The sequence below is a fragment of the Streptopelia decaocto genome (assembly GCF_964273445.1).
Source record: "Streptopelia decaocto genome assembly, chromosome: 5".
Taxonomy (NCBI): domain Eukaryota; kingdom Metazoa; phylum Chordata; class Aves; order Columbiformes; family Columbidae; genus Streptopelia; species Streptopelia decaocto.
Genome location: NC_138659.1, coordinates 4205853 through 4227512, shown reverse-complemented (window position 1 = coordinate 4227512; position 21660 = coordinate 4205853). Strand labels below are relative to the sequence as shown.

Sequence of the window (21660 nt, the reverse complement as noted above, 5' to 3'; positions counted from 1 at the left end):
CTAGTCTATATATTTTGCAATCCCTTTAGAGGTTTTTTTTTTCCTTTAAACCCCTCACCCCAGCTCCCTCCCTATTCTCCCCCCAAAAAATTATTATAAAGAATTATTGCCATTAGTACGTCTTTCCCAGTGAAAGGAGAAAATCGCCTCATTCATAATTTATACCCTCAATTACTATTAATAAAGAAATATTTCAGCAGAAAATCGCCTGGGAAAATTACACGTAACATTGCATTAACATTCTATTTGAACATTTTCATCACATTTGTTATAGAGTTAATAAGAGGGATATGCTCCCCTGACTTCTTCATGAAATTATGGGCTGCCTATGATAGTTTAATCTTTTAGACTTTATATAATATATTCACTTTACTAATTGAGCTATCCAAGGAGCAGTTAGGGATGTTCTTAAACGTGGAAGACAAAGTAATCAGGGCCGTGACTTCCTGACGAGAAGATCTTCTTCCGGAGATGAGGAGCCGCACGTGTGAGGAGCGCACACGTACGTGGTTGTGCGCAGATGTGCCGCTCCATCAGCCCTTCCCTGAGCGTCCTGCTGCACTTGGGAGTGAACCTGAATGAAGGCTGGAGGGGATTTTTGGACTGGCAAAATATTCCCCAAAAGCTCCATTTATATTTCAGAGTGAAAAGGGGTCTGGTGAACACAAGCAAGCTGTTATTTCACGAATAAGAAATGCCCAGCACATGGGGTTCTCAGGAACAGTACTTTGTATTTTGAGCTTTTAGGCTCAAATTCACCCCCCACCCACAATCATGCACAGACCGTCTCCAAAACTCTGGAGAGGGAGCTGGGCTGGGGTGGACAACCCCTCTTCTGCTCTCCCTGGAACTTCTGCTTCACCAGGTAGAGCAATCAGGGGCAAGTGGTGCAGAAAGATTTTCCCCCCCACAAGGTGCAAACAAACCTGAAATCAGGCCAGAGGCTCAAAATGTGGTAGGTGTGAGCAGTGAGGCATGAGAAGGCTTTTTGGAAGAGGGGCACCGTTCTGGTGCACCATGGAGGTGACACCAAGGGCATCACTCTGGACAGTTTGCTTGTCTCCAAAAAACTTGAGCAACAGGAAAGCCTTGGTACCTCTGTCCTGCTCCTTCACCCGCAGCCAGGGACCTCGCACAGCAACGGGGGCCTTGGTCCAAACTCAGTCTTGGATCTTTCCTTGTACAGAGGCAGTGCTGAACCCCTCACCAGGTTTGGGATCTGAACCCAGACCAGGGTCTGTCTGTGAGATCCTTCTCCCCTCTCCATGTGTACACAAAGTGTCCCTTCCCATGGGATGTGATCCAGAGCTCTTGGTTTCAAGCCGGTGGCAGGCAGTGTTTTGGGCCAGGACCATGTGGAAGAGGGCTGCATCATCAGCGTGCCAGGAGGTTGCTCATTCATTAAGCCTAAGTATGTGCAGCTGTGAGCAGGTACAAAGAGGGATCCATCACTGCTGAGCAATAGCCTGCTACTGGAGATGATGGTGAATCTCTGTGAGCTGCTGCTGCTGGAGACTGAGGGAACACAGGACCAGCTGCTTTGTTTCACATCCACATGGTGCTGGTGTCCCCTCTGCAGCCACTGAGACCGGGCACGAGGTAGGACTCAGGCTCAGGGGTGGCGACCTGCAGGCACCTCTGAAACCACTTTTGTGATTGCCAGCCTCTGCAAACTGGTGGCCGATGCTGACAGCAAGCCAGAGGGTGAATGGAAAGTTTTCATGTGTTGGGATTCATTAGCTGGGACTCATTAAGCAGCAAACAAGAGCCCGGGTATTGCAAACTGAGTTCTGCTGAGTGCAGCTCCAGTGAGTGAGCCAGTCTGGGACCACAGGAGACCCTTGTGTTGTGGGGTGGCCAGGTGAGACCGCATGGCTCGCTGGGAAACCATGGCTGATACATCCACCAGCGATGGGAATTGGTGCAGGAAGAGTGCGAGGGGAGTGCTGGCAGTGCTGCCACATCCCCAGCCTTTTAAAGTATATTCACACCACCACTGGGCCTAGTGAGCCTCAAGAGCCCTGGTGTGACATCCAGTTGTGTCACTGGGAAGAGGAGGCTGAGCTCCTGACAGCTCTGTCCTCCCAGCCTCTGTGAGCCCATCAGGGGGACAAGGGGAGGTATGTGACAACCTGGTCCCATGGCCCTCCACTGCAGTGCGAGGTGCAGGGAGCAAAGCACCACGTGTGGTTGCATGAGACGTACAGCTCCATTCATGCCTTCAAGTGTGGGTGTCCCTGGCTGGTTTGTCATGGGGTGCACTACACCCTCATGGCTGATGCTTTGTCCACCACTTCCAAGCCATGCTGAGCAAGCAGCAGCCCAGGCAAACCCACATCTCCCCGTAGCCTTCCAGATGGACAGGAGGCGGCAAGCTGCCCTTAGTGTAAATACATGAGGAGTGCAAGGTATTGGGCATCTTTCCAGGGACCACACAGGTGGCCTGGGCACAGCAAAGGCCAAGGAAGGTGAGGCATGGACTGTCCACCCTGGGGATGGCCACTGCCTGGTCCTGGGCAGGAGGGACCACATTGTAAACAGGGCTCCAGCTGGGATAAATTTAGCTCGTTGGGGTTGCAGCCCCAGCGCGGCGGGACACTGTGTCAGGGCATTGTCGGGAGGAGACAGAGAGAAAGAAGCTGAATAAACAAACACAGCTTGTCCCTTTTTTTTTTTTTTTTTTTTGTCCCAGCGTTGTTATTTCAGCCGGACAATTGCCCTGCAGATTGAGGGAACAGGCTGGAGTTCAAGTGAATTTGGCTTCCAGCTCAGCCCTTTCTACATTGTGTTTTCACATGGGAATGTATCCTGGCATATAGGGGGGCATGTCTATACCCAGGGATGCTCCACGCACATCTCCAGGCTGGCCCACAGGGATACAGGATGCTGTGGAGGCCGGGAGAGGCTGAGTAACTTGGCGCTGGCTGTCATGTAGGACTTTGCTTTCTCCACATGCACAGCCTGGAATAACATGAGTGGGCATCCAGGAGCACATGTGCAAGGTGATCTGTGCTCTGCATGCACCTGCACCTGCCTCCACGGGCAGGCGCAGCCCTGGAGCTGCCCCCCACGGCAGAGGGGACACTGTAGAGGTGAAAGTCTTTGCAGGACGTTAGAAATGGGGATCAGGACTCTGATGCTATTTTTCCCTAGTTCTGTCATGAGGTTTGAACAAGTCCTAATTCCCTGACAAAATCATCCATGATCTTGGGAGCAAAGGGCATGGTTCATCTCTGTCAGTCCTGCTCTGCGAGGACCTAAGTCTTTCCTAAAGGCCGTTTTTAGAAGCAGTCTAATTTTCATGTCTCAGTTTTATTTTTCTCACATCTCTCTCTGACACACACATACACACACTTCTATTGGAAAAACGATTTTAATACCCATGGCACATTGTCCTGGTGTGATATAAAATCCAATGACATGTGGCATTTGGAAAAGGTCACTTCCCGCATCAGGATTCATTATCCTACCTCAGCATGGGAAGCCACAGGGTTGCCCCCACCTCCATGGACCCCTTGCCCCCTCCCCAGCTGTGGCGGGTGAGCAGGGCAAGGGGATGAGGCACTGGGTGGCTGTGTTGGGGACTTGGGCAGTGTCAGGGCAGTCCCTACAGTGAGGGTTCTTGTTTCTCACATTGATGTCCCTGCCCTTCCCGGTGCCTTTATTATCCCACCTGCTGTAGGGCAAGAGGAGTTCCAGGGGTGTGCTGCTGGGCAGACTCGGGCTGCAAACCCGGCTCTGCTGGGTGCAGAGGGCTTGGGTGGTTTCCCCTGCCTCCCCCTGCTCCTGCTCCCTCTCTGTTCCCTTTCAAGCAGGAGCTGGCTCTTGTGGTGCCATCGGTCTGACTGTTGCAGAAGGGAAACACTCCCCTTCCCTGTTTCACTTGTTCAGTTTTTTGGCTGGGTTGGTTGGGAAGTGCCCTTCTGTGTTAGTGCTCACCAGCACCTAGACAGAACTGAGAAAACAAAGTGGACAGGACGTGCAAAGCCCAGCTCCTTGCAAGCTTCCCCACCAGGCCTGGGCTCTCTGACTGCCCCACGCTCGTTGCCCCTGGCCCCTGGAGCACACCAGAAGGCTGGGTGCAGAAGCACTGGGGGGGCTCTGCCCTGTTTCTGCCCATGCAGGGCAGCATCCTGGGCTAGAAAAGGGTCCCTGGTGCATGTTGCAGGTAAGGGACAGCAGGTCAGCAGCAGGGGATGCTCACAGCAGGGCAGGAGTGACAAGCTGTCCTGGGGCATGTGCATGTTTTTTCCTTTCCTCGGACTTGTTTTTGCTCAGGTTTCCCCAGAACCATCTTTGTCCAAGTACGTCCACCTCCCCACGGTGTTTCCAGCCTAACACGGAGCTATTCTCTGGAAGGGCAGGAGGGCGCAGGAAGGACAAACCTGCTGTGAGGCTGCTCAGAGGTCCTCAGCGGACACAGTCCCTCATGGGGTAGAGCATGGGCTGTCCCCCACTGAGTTGTCCCATGGTCAGGGGACTGGGAGCCAGGACTGCTTGGCCACAAACTACCTTGGGGCACCTTGGGCAAAACATAAGCCGGTTCCCCACCGCAGGGTATGGGGAGGTGAAAGTGGGTGCACGGGGCAGGCAGGGGGCTCGGGGCTGTGGGGAGGGCAGGAGGTGGGGGGCAGGAGCAGAAGCAGGAACAGTTGTTTCTGGGGAGAGGAGGATTATTTTTCAGCAGGGAGTGGGATTTTATGCCTACTGAAGATGACTTCTCAGAGTGCTGAGGGTGATGGTGAGTGTGGGCCCTTCCTACCATATAAACACCCATGAGTTATGGGTACCCCAGCCTCTAATTATGCAGTCAGCCCCAAATAGGCTGTGTCTAACGAGGCTGACAGACTAATATCTCAAGAGCCCTTAATGTGTTATCATCTCTTGCTGTATGACCTCATATTTATAACTGCTCTGGTGGGAGGTTGAGAAATGTCCTTCTTGTCCCCCAGTTCCCTCCCCAACTTTCCCCCCCGCCGGAGCAGCAGCTCTTCAGCCTCATCTGTTAGGATCAGGAGGAGAGAAGCGACTTCTCTCCATCCATCATGAGCGGAGTTCGCGCTATTAGATGATTAAAGACATTTTTTATAGTATTTGGAAGAGGCTTTGAAATGTCTCTCAAACAGTGTGATTAATGCCTGCTTAACCCTCGCCTGGCCGGGATGGCGGGGCGGGGGGGAGGCGGGTGCATCCTGGGGCAGCATTTTGGTGGGGTCCCAGCCGTTGGGCACCCCGAGTCCTGACAAGGTGTGATTCATGAGCGCGGGGCACCTGCAGGAAGCTCCGGCCTCCAGGCAGTTCCTAACGCACCGGGGACTCAGTGGTTTCTGAGGCTGCAACGGCCGGGGCAGGAGGAAGCGCTGCCCACCCCCTCCCCAGCGCTCACACAAGAGGCCCCAGGGCTGTGCCCCTTTGGGTCCGCAAGCCAGACCATCCCACACCAATGCTGTGGGTTTCAAGAGCGGGCAGGGAAAGGGGGTGAGCAGCCCGTGCCCATTCCCGGCTGTCCTGAGCTGGTGAGCTGTTTGCTGTCCCCATTGCCCCTTCTTTTTCCTCTGCCTCTCCATATGGTTCACTCTCAGAGGCAAGTCTCCCCGAAAAAAAAAAGAATCACAGGTATCTAGATGCTCCGGTAGGATCCACCTTTAGGATGTTGCATCCTTGCTCAGAGTTTTCCATAAAGACCCATGGGGTTGGTGCACATGTTCACGCTAAAAGTCATGCTGGTGTTACCTTGGCCAGTACGTGCCAAAGGCCAAATTGCTGATGTTCGCTGCCTTTGGTTCTCGTGGGGGAGTGGAGATTTGGCCTCGGCTGGGGGAAGGATGCCCGCCTCCTTTGATCACAGGCGCAATGTTTCATAATCTCAATTTCTTGTCAATTGATTGCCAGATAGAAGCGACAACCAAAGAGGGCCCCAGGCGTCTGCAACTGCCACTCATCGTATGATTTTAACTCTCCCCCTCTGTAAGTTTGCATTATTTTCTTCTTGTTGTTGTTGTTATCTAAAGAAACCTCTCCTTTCTCTCCCTTCAAAAAGCCTCCTAGAAATCCCAATGCCCTTGTCAATTTGGTAGTCAATGTACAAATAGCTGAGAGGGGTTAATGCATGATTAATAGGTGTTTTATTAAAATGGTTAATCTGTCATTACAGAGTCCAAAAGATCAATAGATTTCTTATAATCATAGCTTAAAATCATCTTTAACACCACTGCTTACGGGCTTAAGACCCCAGGCAAGATGCTTAGGGGTCTTGGGAGTCTCCCGTTAACTCCTTCTAAGCCTTCTGCCGTCTGAAGTGTGACCCAAGGTCTCCCGCAGCCGGAGAAAATCCAACGCAGGGCTGCATGTAATGTTACGCTTGCCATCCGCCTTGTTATTTATGGGTATTAAGATTGTCACACCTGAGCGACAGAAAAGGGAAATGGAAAGAGGGAGAAACTGGGAATGCAGCTGGATAAATGCTCTTTGTTATGACCGTCGGCAGTGCCCGAGCGGAGCGAGGCGGGGGCACGGCTGGGCTGTCTCCGAGCCCTTAGTGCCGTCACGAAGCAGCGAGTGTTGACCAAGCATCGGGGCTGAAGCCGTGTGCCTGGTGTGGGGCAGGGTGTCGGTGGCCAGGGAGGACCATCCCACGTCACCTGAGTCACATCTGTGTCCTCAGCCCCAGAGGCTGCTTTCCTGGCAGCTGTCTGACGTTGGGTCTGGTTGACCCAACCCTTTGGGGGTGCCTGGTCCAAGCTACTTTTTGATAACTCTGGCGATACCGTGACAAATCACAGAGACACTGAACTGCCGACCCCCGGCACAAGGTCTCTACAGGAGGAGGTGCTGTTTAGACAGGCTGACATGGGAGCGGCTGAGCCAGCACAGGCGAGGGGAGCACGGCTCCTCTCTGCCCCAACCACCCTGCAGCATCCTCTCCTCCACAGATCCTGAGGTCATGAAGGGGTCTGTGGTAGAGCCTGGCACTGGTGAGTAATCCCTGAGCGAGTTTGGCTGTGGACCTTGCTGGGCCATCCACACGATGGAGACCCAGACCTGCTGCTCGGTGAGTGGAGCAGATGTTGGTGTGCTGGAACCAGTCCTGCTCACCTGAAGCCTGTCCCTGTGCCTTCATTTCTCCCTCCCAGAGACATGTGTGTGGCAGACTTTCATGCAGCCCCCAGCACTACAAGCCCACCCAAGGTTGGAGACACTTGCCTGGAGGCTGGCTGGAATAACTCCTGCCTGACGAGAAGTCCCAACTCTGCCCCATCCAGGCGGTGGATACGTGCCCTGTGTAGGGGTCCCAACCTGCCAGGAAGGTATCACTGCCTTCACCTCCCACCCCCACCAGAGCTCAGCGTGGGGCTGGGAGGAGATTTTCCAGACTCCCTGGGTCCAGCTCTCTCCATCCTTGCCTCATTGCATATTTCTGGGCCATTATGTTCGACAGGGAGAATTTGTTTTTGTCCAGAGCAGATCCCCGGACAGTCTCAAGCCTCTAAGGATTTATCATCCCGAGCTTTTGTTTGTGGGTCTCCAGGACCCCCTGCCCCACAGCCGAACCCAGATGCTTCTCTGTCTCCTCCACAGAGCCCGCTGCCCCCCAGGAGCACTGACCCCTCTCTCCCTGCAATGGATGCCCAGCAGTGCAGACTTCCCGGTCACACACATGCCTGCAAAGGCCACTGCTGGGGGCAGGATGCTGCGGTCACAGTGTCCGGGGACATGTCCCACCTACTGGGAAGGTGATAACTGTGTCTGCTTCTGGCTTTGCTCCCCAGGGCTGCCCAGGGAGGCGGCCCAGTGCAGGGCATGCTGGGCTACCAGCACAGAAACCCCCTGGGATCCTTTGGTAACGTTCAGTCTGTCCCAGAACTGGTGGCAGGGGAGCCTGAGCTTGCCCCCTTTCAGCCCCCACATTGCATCCCTGCTTCCAGCCCTGCTCCGTGGCAGCTGAGCAGCTGGGAGGGTCAGGCAGAAACATGGTGTGAGCCCCTGGCTTGTCGTGAAGGTCACCACCGATGTCCCCCTGTGACTAAATAAAGCTGAAACAGCAGTGGCTGCCTGTGCTGAGTGACAGCGGGGTGACATCGGAGGCGGCACGGGTGCCAGCGCTGCTGGCTGCGCTCCATTTAAGCAGATGTTCAGCTGCCCTGTGGCTGTGGTGGTGAGAATTTGGGGTCACTCTCAACAGGTTCAGGTCTATCAGGACAGAGCTCTTGGCTGGCATTGCAACTGGGGTTGCATTTCCAAATAGCCATTGCTGCTGCATCAGATGGCCGCCCCACTTGTCACCAGCCCCCTGCTCACTCTCCTCCTGTCTCAGAAGCCACCATGTCAGTGACAAAAAGCTGCTCTGGAGGCCAGTGGTGCGTGATGGAGAAGGAAAGGGGTGCAGGGCTGCTCCACCAAAGCGCCGCCCCGCAGCCCCGTCCCCTCCCTGGCCACCCACATTCCTCTGCAGCAGCGCCAGGAAGGGGGGACCAACCTTTGGCACGTTTATTGACACTCCCTGAGTTCATACTGCGGCTCTACAATCTTTTCCTGAGATTATTAAGAATTAATTGATCACTTTTATATTCCCCCCGATACCCAGTGCTGCTTCGCGCCAGGCGGCAGGAGGACGGAAGGGAGACAGGAGGAGGGCGGGGTGTGTGTAAAAAACACACTGATAAATGTTAATTACTCTTTTACAGCCCTTGTCAAATTCCAAAGCAAGTCATAAATTCATTAAACTCTAACGGATTAAGCACATGCAGCTTATTTAGTCACCATAAACAAGATCATTTGGATGTTGATTTTCCCCTTTTTATTGCTGCAGCAGAAAAAGGGAAAAAATCAGATGAGGGAAGCAGTTGGTGGTTACTAGGGAGTCAGAAAAGTTCATTTCATATACGATTTTCTTGCTCCTTGGCAGCGCTCTATAGTACATCAGTCCTCAGGTTGTGCCTGGGCAGCACCTTGCCAAGGAACGTGGCATGTCCAAGAGCTGTGTCCATGCCCCAGGTGGCTGAGTCTTCATGTACAGCCCTGGGATGGAGGGGCCATGCTGCACAAAAGGTCTCCATGTCCTTTCCTTGGCCCAAGGCTGCCTTAGTGCTGCGGCTCTTAAAGACCCAAGCAAGGTCTGGGGGAGCAGAGATGAGGTGCTCAAAGACCTCTCAGTGGTGGTTTTGGGCTGGGCTGACTGCACTCCATTATGCTGGGAGGTCTCCAAGGGTAGATTGTCTCCAGCAAGGCTCAATCCAGCCCATGGGATACAGGGGGCTGCTCTCAGCCCTGCTGCAAGGGGTTGTGCAGGAGGAGTCCACATAAAAGCAGCTCTGCTCATTCTGGGATGTTTCAGCCCACTGAAGTGCTGTCCTCGAGGCTCTGACTGTGCCCAAGAGAGTAGGACGTGTCCCCAGCCAAGCTAGGCCACAAGGGAGAGGAGGCAGGGAAGGGATGCTGCGCTGGCAGGGAGGGACAGGGCACCTTCAGCTGCTCTGAACATGGTGACATAGCCCAGGGTCTGCCAACCCGCTCAGCAAGCTTGCCATCCGCTACTTGCATGTGTTAATAATGCAGACTGACCTCCCGAGCTGCGGGAGCAGGGGAAGGAAAATGAGAGGAGGGTCAGGGAGATTAATTAATACTCAGGGCTCTAATTACGAGTTTCTTCAACACTGGGCTTCTAATGAGGAACAGGTGCTGAGGCAGCCCTGAGTCTCGCTGCCCCTCAGCTGGCCCTGCTGAGACATCTCCTGCCTCCTTGCAGGGGTGGTTTTACTGGGAGAGGGATGGAAATTAGCCCCCAGCCACCAGTATCTCCTGCAGCTTAGGAGCTCTGAGCTGTGTGGCCAAGAAGTTTCCGTGCTGCTGTGTAACGCCGTCCATGCCTTGGGCTGAGCACCAGAGACCTGCTGCCAACCCCAGCACGTGCTTCGGTCCAGCATGGGACAGGGACAGGAGGTGGCTTGGGGGACCAGAGGACCTTGATGGGTATCACAGCTTGCCTCTGTGTAGTGTTTTCCCCAGGTCCAGCGTTGGCAGGAGCCCTGACATTGCAGATGCTGGGGAGCCATCTCCAGCTGAGTGGTCCATGGTCAGCAGTGCTGGCCCAGGGATGCTGGCCCTGGGGCATGGCTGTGCTCCTCCAGCATCTCCCAGCCTCCGATGAGGCTGTGCTCATCAGGAGCTGCAGGCAGCGTGCGCTGCAGGCAGCAGAGGGAACTCTAAACACCTCTCTGGAAGCTCACTCGCTGGCTTCTGCCAGAAAAATTTAGGGCTTTTCCTTAGAGTCCTCATCAGCACTCCATCTAAAGGAGGTGGCCTGGGCGCTGGAGGGGTGACTGCCCTCCTGCAGCCTCATCTGAGCCCATCTCTGAAATGGGCACAGCCCAGGAGAGGCTGAGCTGTGGGTACGTATGTGCCACCCTGCCCCTGCTCCCCTCTGCTTTTGGGGGGGCAGAGGGAGAGGGAGGAGCTGCTGAAGGTCTCAAATAGGACCGCAATAGGGTGCCAGCCTCCAGAGCCCCATTCCCAACAAATATTTCCCTCCTGAAAGCTTCACCATTTTCCTTGCGGTGAGCACACAGTGCATGGGTAAGTGCCCGCAGAAGCATCCCTGCCCACCAGATCCCTCCATGATTCCCGCTGTGCAGAGGTGCCCTCTGGAGACCTCCCCGGGCTTCTGATCACGGAGAGGGGATCCAATCACGGACAGGGCATCCAGGGGTTAACGGAAGGAGTGTGTCCATACTGAGCAGTAGCTAACAGCCACTAGCTAATAACTTTATGGCTTCAAAGCAGGGCATTTATCATGCTGAAGTTTGTTTATGCACTAGTTATATGGCGCATTATACCAGCGGTGTGTTTGGCTGATAAATTCTCCGTGACAAGCGAGGCTACCAATGGGGACTCACGGAGTCCAAAAGACCAGTAGCTTTTTCCTGAACTCTGCTTTCTGAGATAAGGATGTTTTTTCCCTCTTTTGTTTTGTAAGGAGGAAAGAAAAAAAATTGACAACCTGTAAACTTTAAAAAAAAAAAATAGAGGGAGATTTTTTTTCTGGGTAAGTTGCCTGAAGCCACAGTCCCCACTGGGGACAGAGGAGAAGGTCCTGGTGAGGACCAGGTTGGCTGTGTGTGAGCACCTCCGTACTGCCAAGTGATGCATGTGGGCCCGTAATGGGAGACCTGTGCATGTGCTGATTGGGCACTGACAGCTCTGGATGTCCCCAGGAATAATGTACCTCAGCCTCAACTGCCTTCAGGGAGGGTATTTTTTGGGTAGAAGTGTTAGAGGGCACTCTGGCAACCCTCTAGTTCTGTCCCGCGTTTCTAAAATGAGCCATAATAGTAGCATTCCTTACTGTTTCGATATTGCGTGTGTGCGTGATTTGTTCCTGAGTGCAGCGCAGCTGCTACGTTCACCTGTACCCTCTCACTGCCGGGTTAAATTGCTTTAATCCTGCTAATAATAATGACCTTCACATTTCTGGCTTGCTCTATCACAGCAGCCAAGCCCACTTTGCAAACATTAACAAGCTCAGCCTCCCGACTCCGTGCAAACACAATGGGTCGGGATTATTTTTCCTGCTGCGGTGGTGGGGAAACTGAGGCATAGAGCAAAGAGCTGGTTGGTCTGAGCCTATCCAGAGTGGCACTCTTTGCTTTAACCATTAGACCTCACCCAGTTCCAGTTTGGACCAGTGTAGGCTTTCTTAGGTCTCACTTGTGAAGCAAGACCTGGGGCCGCCTGGCTGGTGGGACACCTATAAGAAAGATGGGGGCAGACTTTTTAGCAGGGCCTGTTATGATAGGACAAGGGGTGATGGTTTTAAACTAAAGAAGGGAGATTCAGGCCAGACATGAGGAAGAAGTTTTTGCAAAGAGGGTGGTGAAACACTGGCCCAGGTTGCCCAGAGAGGTGGTAGATGTCCCATCCCTGGAGACATCCCAGGCCAGGCTGGACGGGGCTCTGAGCAACCTGAGCTGGTGAAGATGTCCCTGCTCATTGCAGAGGGTTGGACTGCATGAGCTTTGGAGGTCCCTTCCAACCCAAACTATTCTATGATTCTGAGCAGCAGGGCAGACCCTGATGCTGAGACCTGCCTCCTCAGTGTCCTCAAGGAGGTTCATGTGGGACCAGCCTTTGCTCCTGCTAAAGATTAGTACCCATGCTGCAGGATGCTGGTGGGGTGCTGCGATGTGCCAGCTCAGCCCGGTCCCTTCCCCGTGGGTCCATGTCCTCCGTCTTGCTGCAATAAGCAGAAAGCCTCCATCTGTGGTTTGGTCCTCGAGGGTGAGTGCCCAGCCAGCGGGTGTGTGGGCGCATACCTCCCTTGCATGCAAACTTGCTGTGTTATGTGCATCCATGGGTGCTCCCCGGGGAGCGCATCTCAGTGCATTTACCTGTGCACACCCCACTGTGCACATACGGGTGTGCACCAACACAGAATCATTAGTGCACTGTGTGCACCTCCGTGTGCTGCGTTAGGATCCGTCCACAACTGCCCACCCGTGCGGGCATCCCCAGCCGCGTTGCAGTCCCAGCCTGCGCATCTCTGGCTGTGTACCTGTTGCATCCCCGGCTGCGTACCTGTGCCAGCGTGCGCGGCCCCGGCTGCGGATCCGCATCGGCGGCTGCGTGCAGTGGCCCCTGCAGGCTGTAAATACTGCCAGTGTGGCGGGGAGGTTGAGCGGTTTATGGCTCAAGGTCAGGCCCATGAATCATAAAAAGGTGTCGGAAGGAGCATTAACTCCTAGCCTTCGCTTGGTCTCTGTGTGGTTTCAGGCGGGGCCCCGGAGGCAGTGATTAAAGGGTGCACCTTCCCCTTTCAGTTTTACGGTAAAAGGAAAGCAGTAAATTAGAAGCCCACAGGCTGGGGCAGGCCAGGTCCCGCCAGCACAACAGCTACACAAGTACCTGCCGTGCGCCCTGAGACCCCACTTGCCGGCTCTGCACCCCCCTGCCCGTTCTGCACCCCCTCACCGGCTCTGCACCCCCACCAGCACGGCCCCTACGCAGACCCTTCCCACAGCAGCCCCTTCCCGAGGGGCAGGTCCAGCCGTGTGCCGGGCAGCGGCTGCACTCGTAGCGGGTACATCCCTCCATCCTTGCTTGGCTCACGGTTCGGGACAGCCAGGGGTGCTTGGCCTCTCTTGCCCCATGGAGCAGCAGCACCTCTTGCTCTGCACCTTTTTACAACTCCAGCTATAATTAACTCAAGTAATATAATTTTTTTGATCCAAATATATATAATTGACGTTTAATGCCCCTGTTTTCTTGCAAATTGTCAGGACTATTAAGAGCTGAGTATTGATTGAAGAGGTGAAGCAGATGTTTCTGCTGTCAAGGTTGGAGTGCTGGGGCAGAAGCAGAAGGCTCCAACAGGGATCTGGTCCCTGCCCCACATTTGGACCTAAGGACAGGGAGTTGGGGCTGGGGAGAGCTGGGGTGATGTCCAGCACTGCGGGGCTGACCCTGGCCCAGCTCTGCCATGGCAGGGGCGCTGCTTACAGGATCCTGCTTTTTCCTACTGCTCAGCTATAGGTAGTCTCCAGCACAGCAGCTTCAGGGCAGGCACTCAGTTTGTGGGGCATTGCTGAAGGTTTCATCCCACCGATGTGTGCTTCAAACCCACCACCTCCTGAAGAAGGACTTTCAGGGATGGAGGTGGGAATGTACCCAGCCTGGCTGCAGTGTCATCCTCCTGATCCTGACTCAGCCGGCAGCTGCCTTGGAATCCCTGGTTTGTCCCTCCTGCCGCCTGCCAGGCTGGTGGCCAGGACATGGGATATGTGTGATAACAGCTTCCCCGAGCTGCTGCTGCTGCCACCGGCCCTGACCAGGTGCTGGGAGCGTTTGGCCATTGCCAGGCTGATTCCCCCCGGTCACCCTCCGGACCTGCCCGCTGGACCTGGGGGCTGCAGGTCAGGCTGCCACCACCTGCCTGGTACCTGCAATAGCAGGAGTCCGGGGACAGGCCGGGAGCTGGAGCACATCTGCCCTGGGGACGCTGCACATCTGTCCAGGTACTGCAGCCCTCCAGGCCCCTGGCAGGCAGCAGGGAGCCTGGGGCTGGGCTGAATGAAAAGCCCAAGCATATGCTGTGCCCCTGTCCCTAGGCTGGGTTGGGCGTTATATGTCTCTGAGAAGGGGAGAGAGGGAGGGAGACCATCAGCTTGCCAGGAGGGAAAATACTTCTCCTTGCCCTAAAAAAAAGTGCTTTTTCCCCCTGGGGAACGACATTGCAGAGCCCTGGAATTGACGGGCCTGCCAGAGCTGATGGATGGTGCTGGAGGAGGGAGCGAAGCGGGTCAGCAGAGCAGAAACCAGCAGGCACAAAGAGAGAGCATCCCTGCTAACCAAGGCAGGCGGTGACACCCTGTGCCGGCGCTGAGCCCACAACAGCCCCCTCTCTGTTGGGCTGGAGAGTCGGCACAGCTGGGGTACCTGGGGTGCCATCCTGCGATGCCCCCGGGAGCACTCCAACTGCACCCGCCAACAAGAAGGTCCTTTCTTCATCTCTGCACAAGCCCTGATTGTTCGGATGCTTTCCCTGCCACTGCCTTGTGCTTCTGCTCTGTCCAGAGACAGTTCTGGGAGGAAAGGGAGGACTTGCAACATCTGCACAGCCAGAGCTGCTGGGTCTTCAAGGTTTCTGAAGGGGCTGAGGCTCCTTAGGCACCTCCAGGCCAGGACATCTGAGTCTTTTCAGCAGCTCTGCTGTGCAAGCCCACAACCTACCTGTGCCTCAGTTTCCCCACCAGCAGCAGAGGTTCCGCTCTGCCTTTGCAGGGGTGCTGCAAAGCGTGGGTGTGTGCGTTTGAGCCAAGGCACCCCGAGATCTGGGGACCTGCGGTTCCAACTGCGCAGGGCAGCCCCAGTGCAGGCAGTTGTGCTGTCAGCTCCTCCGCACAGCATCCTGCTGTCCGTCCTGGAGCTGAGAGGGGCAAAACTGAAAGAGGGAAGCCTGGGCTAGTGTGGGTCTCTGAGGACTGCTCCAAGCAGGGACCTGGCTGTGTTTTGAGACTGGTGGGAGGAACTGGATATTTGTAAATGGTGGAGGCAGTGGCTGCAGGGAGAGACTGGGCAGCTGTGCAAAAGCAGCCCTGACCTCACCGAAACTCGTGTGCAGACTGCTTCCTCATGAGAGACGCCCAGACAGCCTCCTGGCAGAGAGGTGACAGCAGCTTGCAGTGACACCAGGGGGATGCTGCTGTTGTGGTGTGAGCAGGGCTCACAGACACCCATTGCAGCCTGGGAACCTCAGGCTCTGCCTGCAGGAAGTGTCTCCTTCCCAATCACTGTCCCCACCAGGCACATGCAGGAGGGCAGGAGCTGTCCCCATCGGCCATGGCTGGGAGGGTTGGATCTGTGGGGAAGTGGTTGGCACAGAGGCAGGCTGTGCTGAGCTGTAGACAGTGGCAGCTCTTTGGAGGCCTGGAGTAAAACAAGGGTGCAGTGACCACCAGATCCAGGACTGCAGGCGGCTCCCTGTCTCTCTTGTGGGATCAGCAGCCTGGGGACACGGAGCACATGGTAGGAAGGAGCCCAGACGTCCTCGCTCCCGTCTGTACTCCATCTGCAGTGGGAGGATACTCCTGAAGCTTCTAGGCTGGAGGGATGTATCTCCAGAGGGATCTGAACCCCAAACTGTCGTCTTTGTTCTCCAACAAGCCCTGCTGCCGAGTCCCACTGCAGCGCTGGCTGCTGCTCCAGCAGCTGCGAGGAGAAGTGCGGGGAAGGGGCTCAGCTTCAGATCGATGCTGAGCACTGTGATAAGAATCTCTTATCACCCTTGTCATTGTAATGGCTGGGACTGACATGCTGGGCTGAGTAAGGGCCAGATTTCTGCACAGCTGGAGGTGAGGAGGAGACGGGGCACAGCAGGGAGGCAGCAGTGGCTCTGGGATGATGTCCCAGCACTTCCAGCACCTGCTTGCTCTCTCCAGTGATGATCAGAACCAGCTCTCCCTTCCCTTCCCAGCCTTGGGGCTGCTCCATCTCCTTCCCCACCTCCTGACAAGGAAGAGGAGGTCCCGGAGGCAGGAGTGAAATGCAGTGAAGAAATGGGTCCTGCAGACCCAGATCATGCCTGGGGGTGATGGGCACACACAGAAGAGCAGCCCAGAGGGCTGGGCATTGCCAAGAGGGTCCAGGAGTGAGAGGAAAAACTGCGGAGCTCCTGATCCCACCTCTGCAGATATCTTCAGGCACTTCCCACCGCCCCCTGGGCCAGCTCAGTCCCAGCACTTTGCAGGGGTGCAGCACAGGGACAGGACAGGCACACAGGAGCCAACAGAGCAGATAGGGATCTGAGGAGGGTTCCAGGCCTTTGGGAATTCCCTCTGTTTCCATTACTATCCAAAAGCAGCTTTTCCAATGGGTAAGGAAAAGGGATCCAGTAAGCTTACATGTTCTGGGCAGTATTAGACTGGACAGTGGCAGCATTGAGTGCCCTCACCTGTAAGAGCTCCCCCAGAGCCCTGCAGCATCCTCTGCCTTTAACCCCTCATTCTTCTCCCCTATGTTTTATTAACAACTGTTGATTGGGATTCCAAGATCGTCCAGCCGTGCAGAGACACAGATAAAATCTTAAGGTTGCTGCAGTCTCCTGCATCTCTGGACCCACCAATCTCTCTATCTACAATCTCTCTCCTGCTAAGCTTTCCTGTGGCAGACAAGCCCAAGAAGGTTAAACAGGGTCCTGTAGCAAGGCCACTGCTTCAATAACCGTGTGGCTGGGGGATGTGTTAGCTTTCTGCCCTCTCCCCAATTCCCCTTTGCTGAGGCTGTGTGGGATGTCCTGCTGCCCTATGGCCCTGGTGCACCACAGAGCTGGGGTCTTGCACAGCAAGGGCTTTATCAGACCAACAGTTGTTCTGCTGGAGAGGATGACTCTGAAGCTACATGCTGTTTTTTCCCCATCATGGACCAGACCCAGGTTTCATTGCTACTCCCAGCTTGGTGGCCAGGGAGCCAGTGGGCAGGGGTACTGGTGCAGTGCCATGCAGCCCCCCACTCCAGAGAGGCACCTGTTTAATTCCAGAAGCAGCACTGTCAGGTTGAGAGAAATTGGCCCCGCTGGAGGATTTATTAATTTCTCCTTCCCTCTGCCTCCTGCCGGGGGCTGCGCGAAGATCCCGCGCCACACAGTCATCTCACTAAAGCCAAGGGGGGCTTAGCGCTTAAATGGTTTTCATGCCGCTGTGGAGTTTAGTGCTTGTCAACAAGTCCGAGGTCTTGCCAAAGAGCCTTGAAAAACAGAGCAGCGGGTGTCAGCGCTGGGAAAGGGGGAGCACATACACCGGGTCTCCAAACAGCACCGCGCACATGGAAACATCTCATACCCAGCTCTGTGTATCCCCTCCAGTAGAGAGACAAATTTGGCTGTCCCACACTCCAGCAAGAGGTATATTTGGCCAAGACCTAAGTTTAAACCTCATGGAAATACCTTCATTAAGCCTCACTAATGTGAAAAAGTAGAGCTCACCCATGTTTTTTAAGCTTTTGTAGGCTCTTGCAGAAATACACATATGCTGCAAATATATTTTGTGCTCCATATTCATCAGGCCGTTTTTACTGCTGGGTTGAGCCCGAAGCTGGTGGGGCTGAGTGCTGTTGCAGTAACATGCTGGCTCTGCAGATGGGGATAGCAGAGCTCAGAAACAAAACCCAGCTCCAGATGCCACTTCATAAGCTTGCCCTGCCTGGGGAGGTTGGGGAAGGCACCCTCACCTTCTCCTCCACCCTAGCCTGCCCCGATAAGACCTTAAACTCCTCTTCTTTACTTTTGAGGAGCTGAATTTACCAGGGATTTAATTTGCTGGAATAGTTCAGCTCGGGCTCTGGGACACAGATCTGGCACAGTGCGGAGCTGCAAGACACGCTGCGAGGATGAGCCAGCAGCGCTGAGGTCTGGAGGTCACTCACGCTGTGGTCCCCTGAGAAGCCACCCCACGCCTGTGTGGCAGCGTGGGGAGGCAGGAGGCACGCGTGACAGGGGATGCTGCCCCAGCCTGGGTGTGCTGCAGCAATAGCAGCCCCCAAGACACCTGCTCCCGTGGGATCTGCTGCTGCCGGTGGGTCACCCGAGTCAAGCGTTTGAGCAGAATTCAGAGGAGAGCTGGGTAGTTTTATGGGCAGTAATAGTATTTACAGCCCTGCTGGCTGGGGCACTGATCCAGGGGGAAAGGAGCCCCCTCCCCAGCAAAAACTGGATTGCAACACTAGCCCGTCTCCAGCTTTCCCAAGGGCAAGGCTGGCCCCATCCTTTTTTTGAAGCATCCTTGCTTAAGCAATGCCCCTTGAAACCATGGGTCAGTCCCATGGCACAGCCAGCGTTCCTGTGCTGGTGATGTCCTCACCTGGTGTAAACTCACACTTCTCCTTGGATTAAGCCCTTCATTTTCACGAGAAGTGCCAGAAATGGCCTTTCTTCACCCTACTCCTTGGCATTGTCCTGCTATCTGCACTAACCACCTTTCTTGGCAGCTCCTCTGCCCGACGGGCAGGGATGGCAGGCGGCCCTGTGCACAACCCCACATTGTTTTCCCATCACCTGCCACAAGCCCCATATGCTTTCATTTAGTCAACATAGGGGAAAGCTGTAAAACATATGTCTGCTTCTCAAGGAGAGAGAAAAGAAAAATGACTCCAGCAGTTTGGTCCAGTTAATGGTTTGAGCTCTTGACTCCACTGTTGGCTTTGCAGGGACTTTGTTCCATGTTCTGCGTTAGCCAGACCCCTTTTCTAGCTGGCCCAAGGTGTGCCTATGGGGGGAAGGATGCCCCCAGCAGCTTGGGGAGCATGGTGGGGCTGTGCTGCCCCCCAAGAGCAGGCAGGCAGGAGCACTTTCCACCCCATCCTCTGTGGGCTCCTCCCAGCACAGCTCACCATCCATCCCATACATTTACCTAACGCTAATGAGACGTATTGATTGGAATGATGGGATTTGTAAAGGTCGCAGGGTTAAAGTACATAAAACCAGCCTTTCTGGAGCTGCAATATCAGGGCCGATGGGTCTGGTGGGAGAGATTAAAGGCCTCGTGCTGCAAGAATGGAGAGAGCTGACAGCAATTACATTTCAGATGTGTGCATAGTTATAACCCTCACCTCCACAAGACAGGCAACCACATCCCCACTACTGCAGAGCAGGTCTCCAACCCCCCTGCCTGCTTTTCAAAAGCAAGATTTCAATAGAGCAAATCAGGAAATGCAAGCATGAGAGAAAGGGGGAAAGAGAGAGGCTGGTGATCCCTTTGGAGAGGTGGTGCCCAGCCCCATCCCTGCAGCTGGGCTTGCGCCCCTGTTTTGGGATTCCCAGCTGAGCTGTTATAGCATCACTGAGCTAAAATCACTGGTGGAATCTAAACTCTAAAACCACTGTGGTATCTTTTGTTAGAGCAGGACTCCCACTACTGGTAATGAGCTGGCAGGTCATTAGAGCTCTGTCTGTCCCCTGGAAAGGATCTTCTTTCCTCAGCAGTTCACGCTTGAGGAGACCAGATCCCCAAATGCACTTGGCTGGAGGTTTGGCCCAGGTCAGATCTTGCCGTAGGAGGGAAATGGATCTGAACATCACTTTTTCTAAAGGCATTTCTCAGCCACATCTGTGGACAGCTGGGAGCTCGGTCCCCTGTGCTCCACTCTGGTGTCTGCTGGAGCTGTCTCACTGCATCCTCCCTCCTTGAAGTCCCTTCTCTCCTGAACAGAGGAGAGCAAGCACAGCCAGGACAGTTGTGCCACCCGAATGTTATGTGCTTTTAACACCATGTGCTCCTGCACCAGTTCTGAGGTGCAGGGGAATAAATGTGTGCCTTGGTGGTTTGCCTGTGTCTCCAGAGAGAACGAATAGACAGAGACACCAGCTAGGCTGAGAGATGCACTCATTTTAAGAAATTATTAGTGTCAACAATATCACTACACACAGAAACAGCTAAATTAGCTTCATGACCAAGTCCTATTAGCCCAGGCTTAAAGCTCAGCTCCAGCCACAAGGAAGCCTGGCACAAGAGCTTTTTAGCCCCAGCTCATCTTGACTTCACATCAACCGCTGTGGCAGAATTAACACCAGAGACACATGGGACACAGGAAACCCAGCAGGGGCTGCCCTTCCCCCGGGATGAACCCCAGGGGGGAACCCAGCAGGGAAAAGGAGCTGTTTGCCAAGCAAAGGAAGAGACACATGGCTCACCTGTAACTGTCCCAGGCTTAGAGCCTTCTGGGGTGACAAGGCAGGGCTTAGCACACAACATGAAGTGCTCAGAATCTTAACAGCCCCTGCAGAGCAGTTGCGTGCAGGGACTTTCACCTGCTGCCCATCCACACATGCAGGAGCTTTAAATCCTCCCCAGAGCCCCATCAAAGAGGCTGCACTGGGAAGCAGACACATCCCCAGCACTGCAGCTCAATCTCAGACACCCACCCAGGCAGCTCAGTCTTTATTTATCCCTCCCGTGCACTCCCTTTCCCTCTCTCATATGGTAATGAGTGGTTTGCACTGGGAACTAAATGAAGTTGATTGCCCACTGGTGTCTGCCATTAGTGGTAATTAGTTAAAACATCAGAGTATAAACAGTAAATTGGCTCTAATAATTAATACTAGCACTCAAGCATATGAGAGACACAGAGACTGGGAGAGAAGCAGTGGTAAGCTTGTAAAATCAGCTGGGGCTGCTTTAATTAAAAAAGAAGGAATGTAAGTAACACAGTATTGGAAAAAGGACAAAAGCCATCAGGATCTTGCTTGTTAGGAGTGCAGTCGTGTCTCCCCTGGAGCACAGCAGGGCCCAGGGCTCGCCTGGAGTCTCAGGTACCCGCCACGGTGAGATGCAGAGGCTGCTGCATCCCCCAGGTGCTGGGACACCACTGATGTGATGACATTTACCCTTGTCCCTAGTGTCCTAGGGTGACAGGGAGGACTGCAACACGTGGATCCGCTGCTGCAATGTGAGGTGAGATGGGCAGATGGGTGGGATACTCCCACGGGATTTCTTGGTGAACTGCTCAGATGGAAGGGGCTGCCTCATTCGGCTGCTCCCTGCTTAATACAGGCACCTTCCTCTTCTCTCTTCTCCAGTGGCAAGCTTGACCTGAGGTGTCTTTTGGAAAGAAGGAGCGGAAAGTGGTGGGTGGGTAGTGCTGGGGAAGGGTGGGCTTACTCTTAGAATAACAGTTTTTCTGCAGGTTTTGCCAAGCTGCATCCTTCCCCTTCTTCCAGCCACCTTCTTTCTCTCCATGCACCTTCTCCCAGCCAGCAGCTGCAGGATGTTCCCATAGCCCTGCCTCAGCAGAAAGCCCCCTGCCCACTGAGTGCCTTGCACACTTCTCCTTCAAAATAATAATAAAATACAGTGTAAAGCAGTGGTACTGTTGGTGCTGGGGTGGCTCTGAGCAGCCCAGGCTCCCAGTGACAAGACGCAGGATGTCTCTCCCCATGAAGGCACAGCCCTGTGCTCAGAGGTGGCAGAGAGGTGGCGTTGGGGAGGCAGGGGATGCTGCATGTATATCACTATTAATCATCCCTGCGTACGTTAACCATGCTAATGTCGTAAGTGACAATAGCCCATCTCAGCTCGTGATTTAGGGTCTGTGAACGGAAGCTGGGCTCCTGGGAGTAAATGCGTGAATCCTCGCTGGTACTAAACCTTCTAATAAATCTAACGCACACCAAAAAGCCCT

At 54.4% G+C, this 21660-nt stretch overlaps 1 protein-coding gene across 3 annotated transcripts in view; it reads left to right on the top strand.

Moving 5' to 3' along the window:
- The window catches only part of RNF220 (ring finger protein 220), a 216878-nt gene that overhangs the window by 79861 nt on the left and 115357 nt on the right, over positions 1–21660 (top strand). The window contains exon 2 of one of the 3 annotated variants that reach the window (XM_082054611.1): positions 5893–5967. The exons of the other annotated variants lie outside the window; for them this stretch is intronic. Within the exon in view, the coding sequence (XP_081910737.1) occupies positions 5893–5967 (75 nt within the window). The remainder of the gene's footprint in view (positions 1–5892; positions 5968–21660) is intronic. 3 annotated transcript variants of the gene reach the window in all.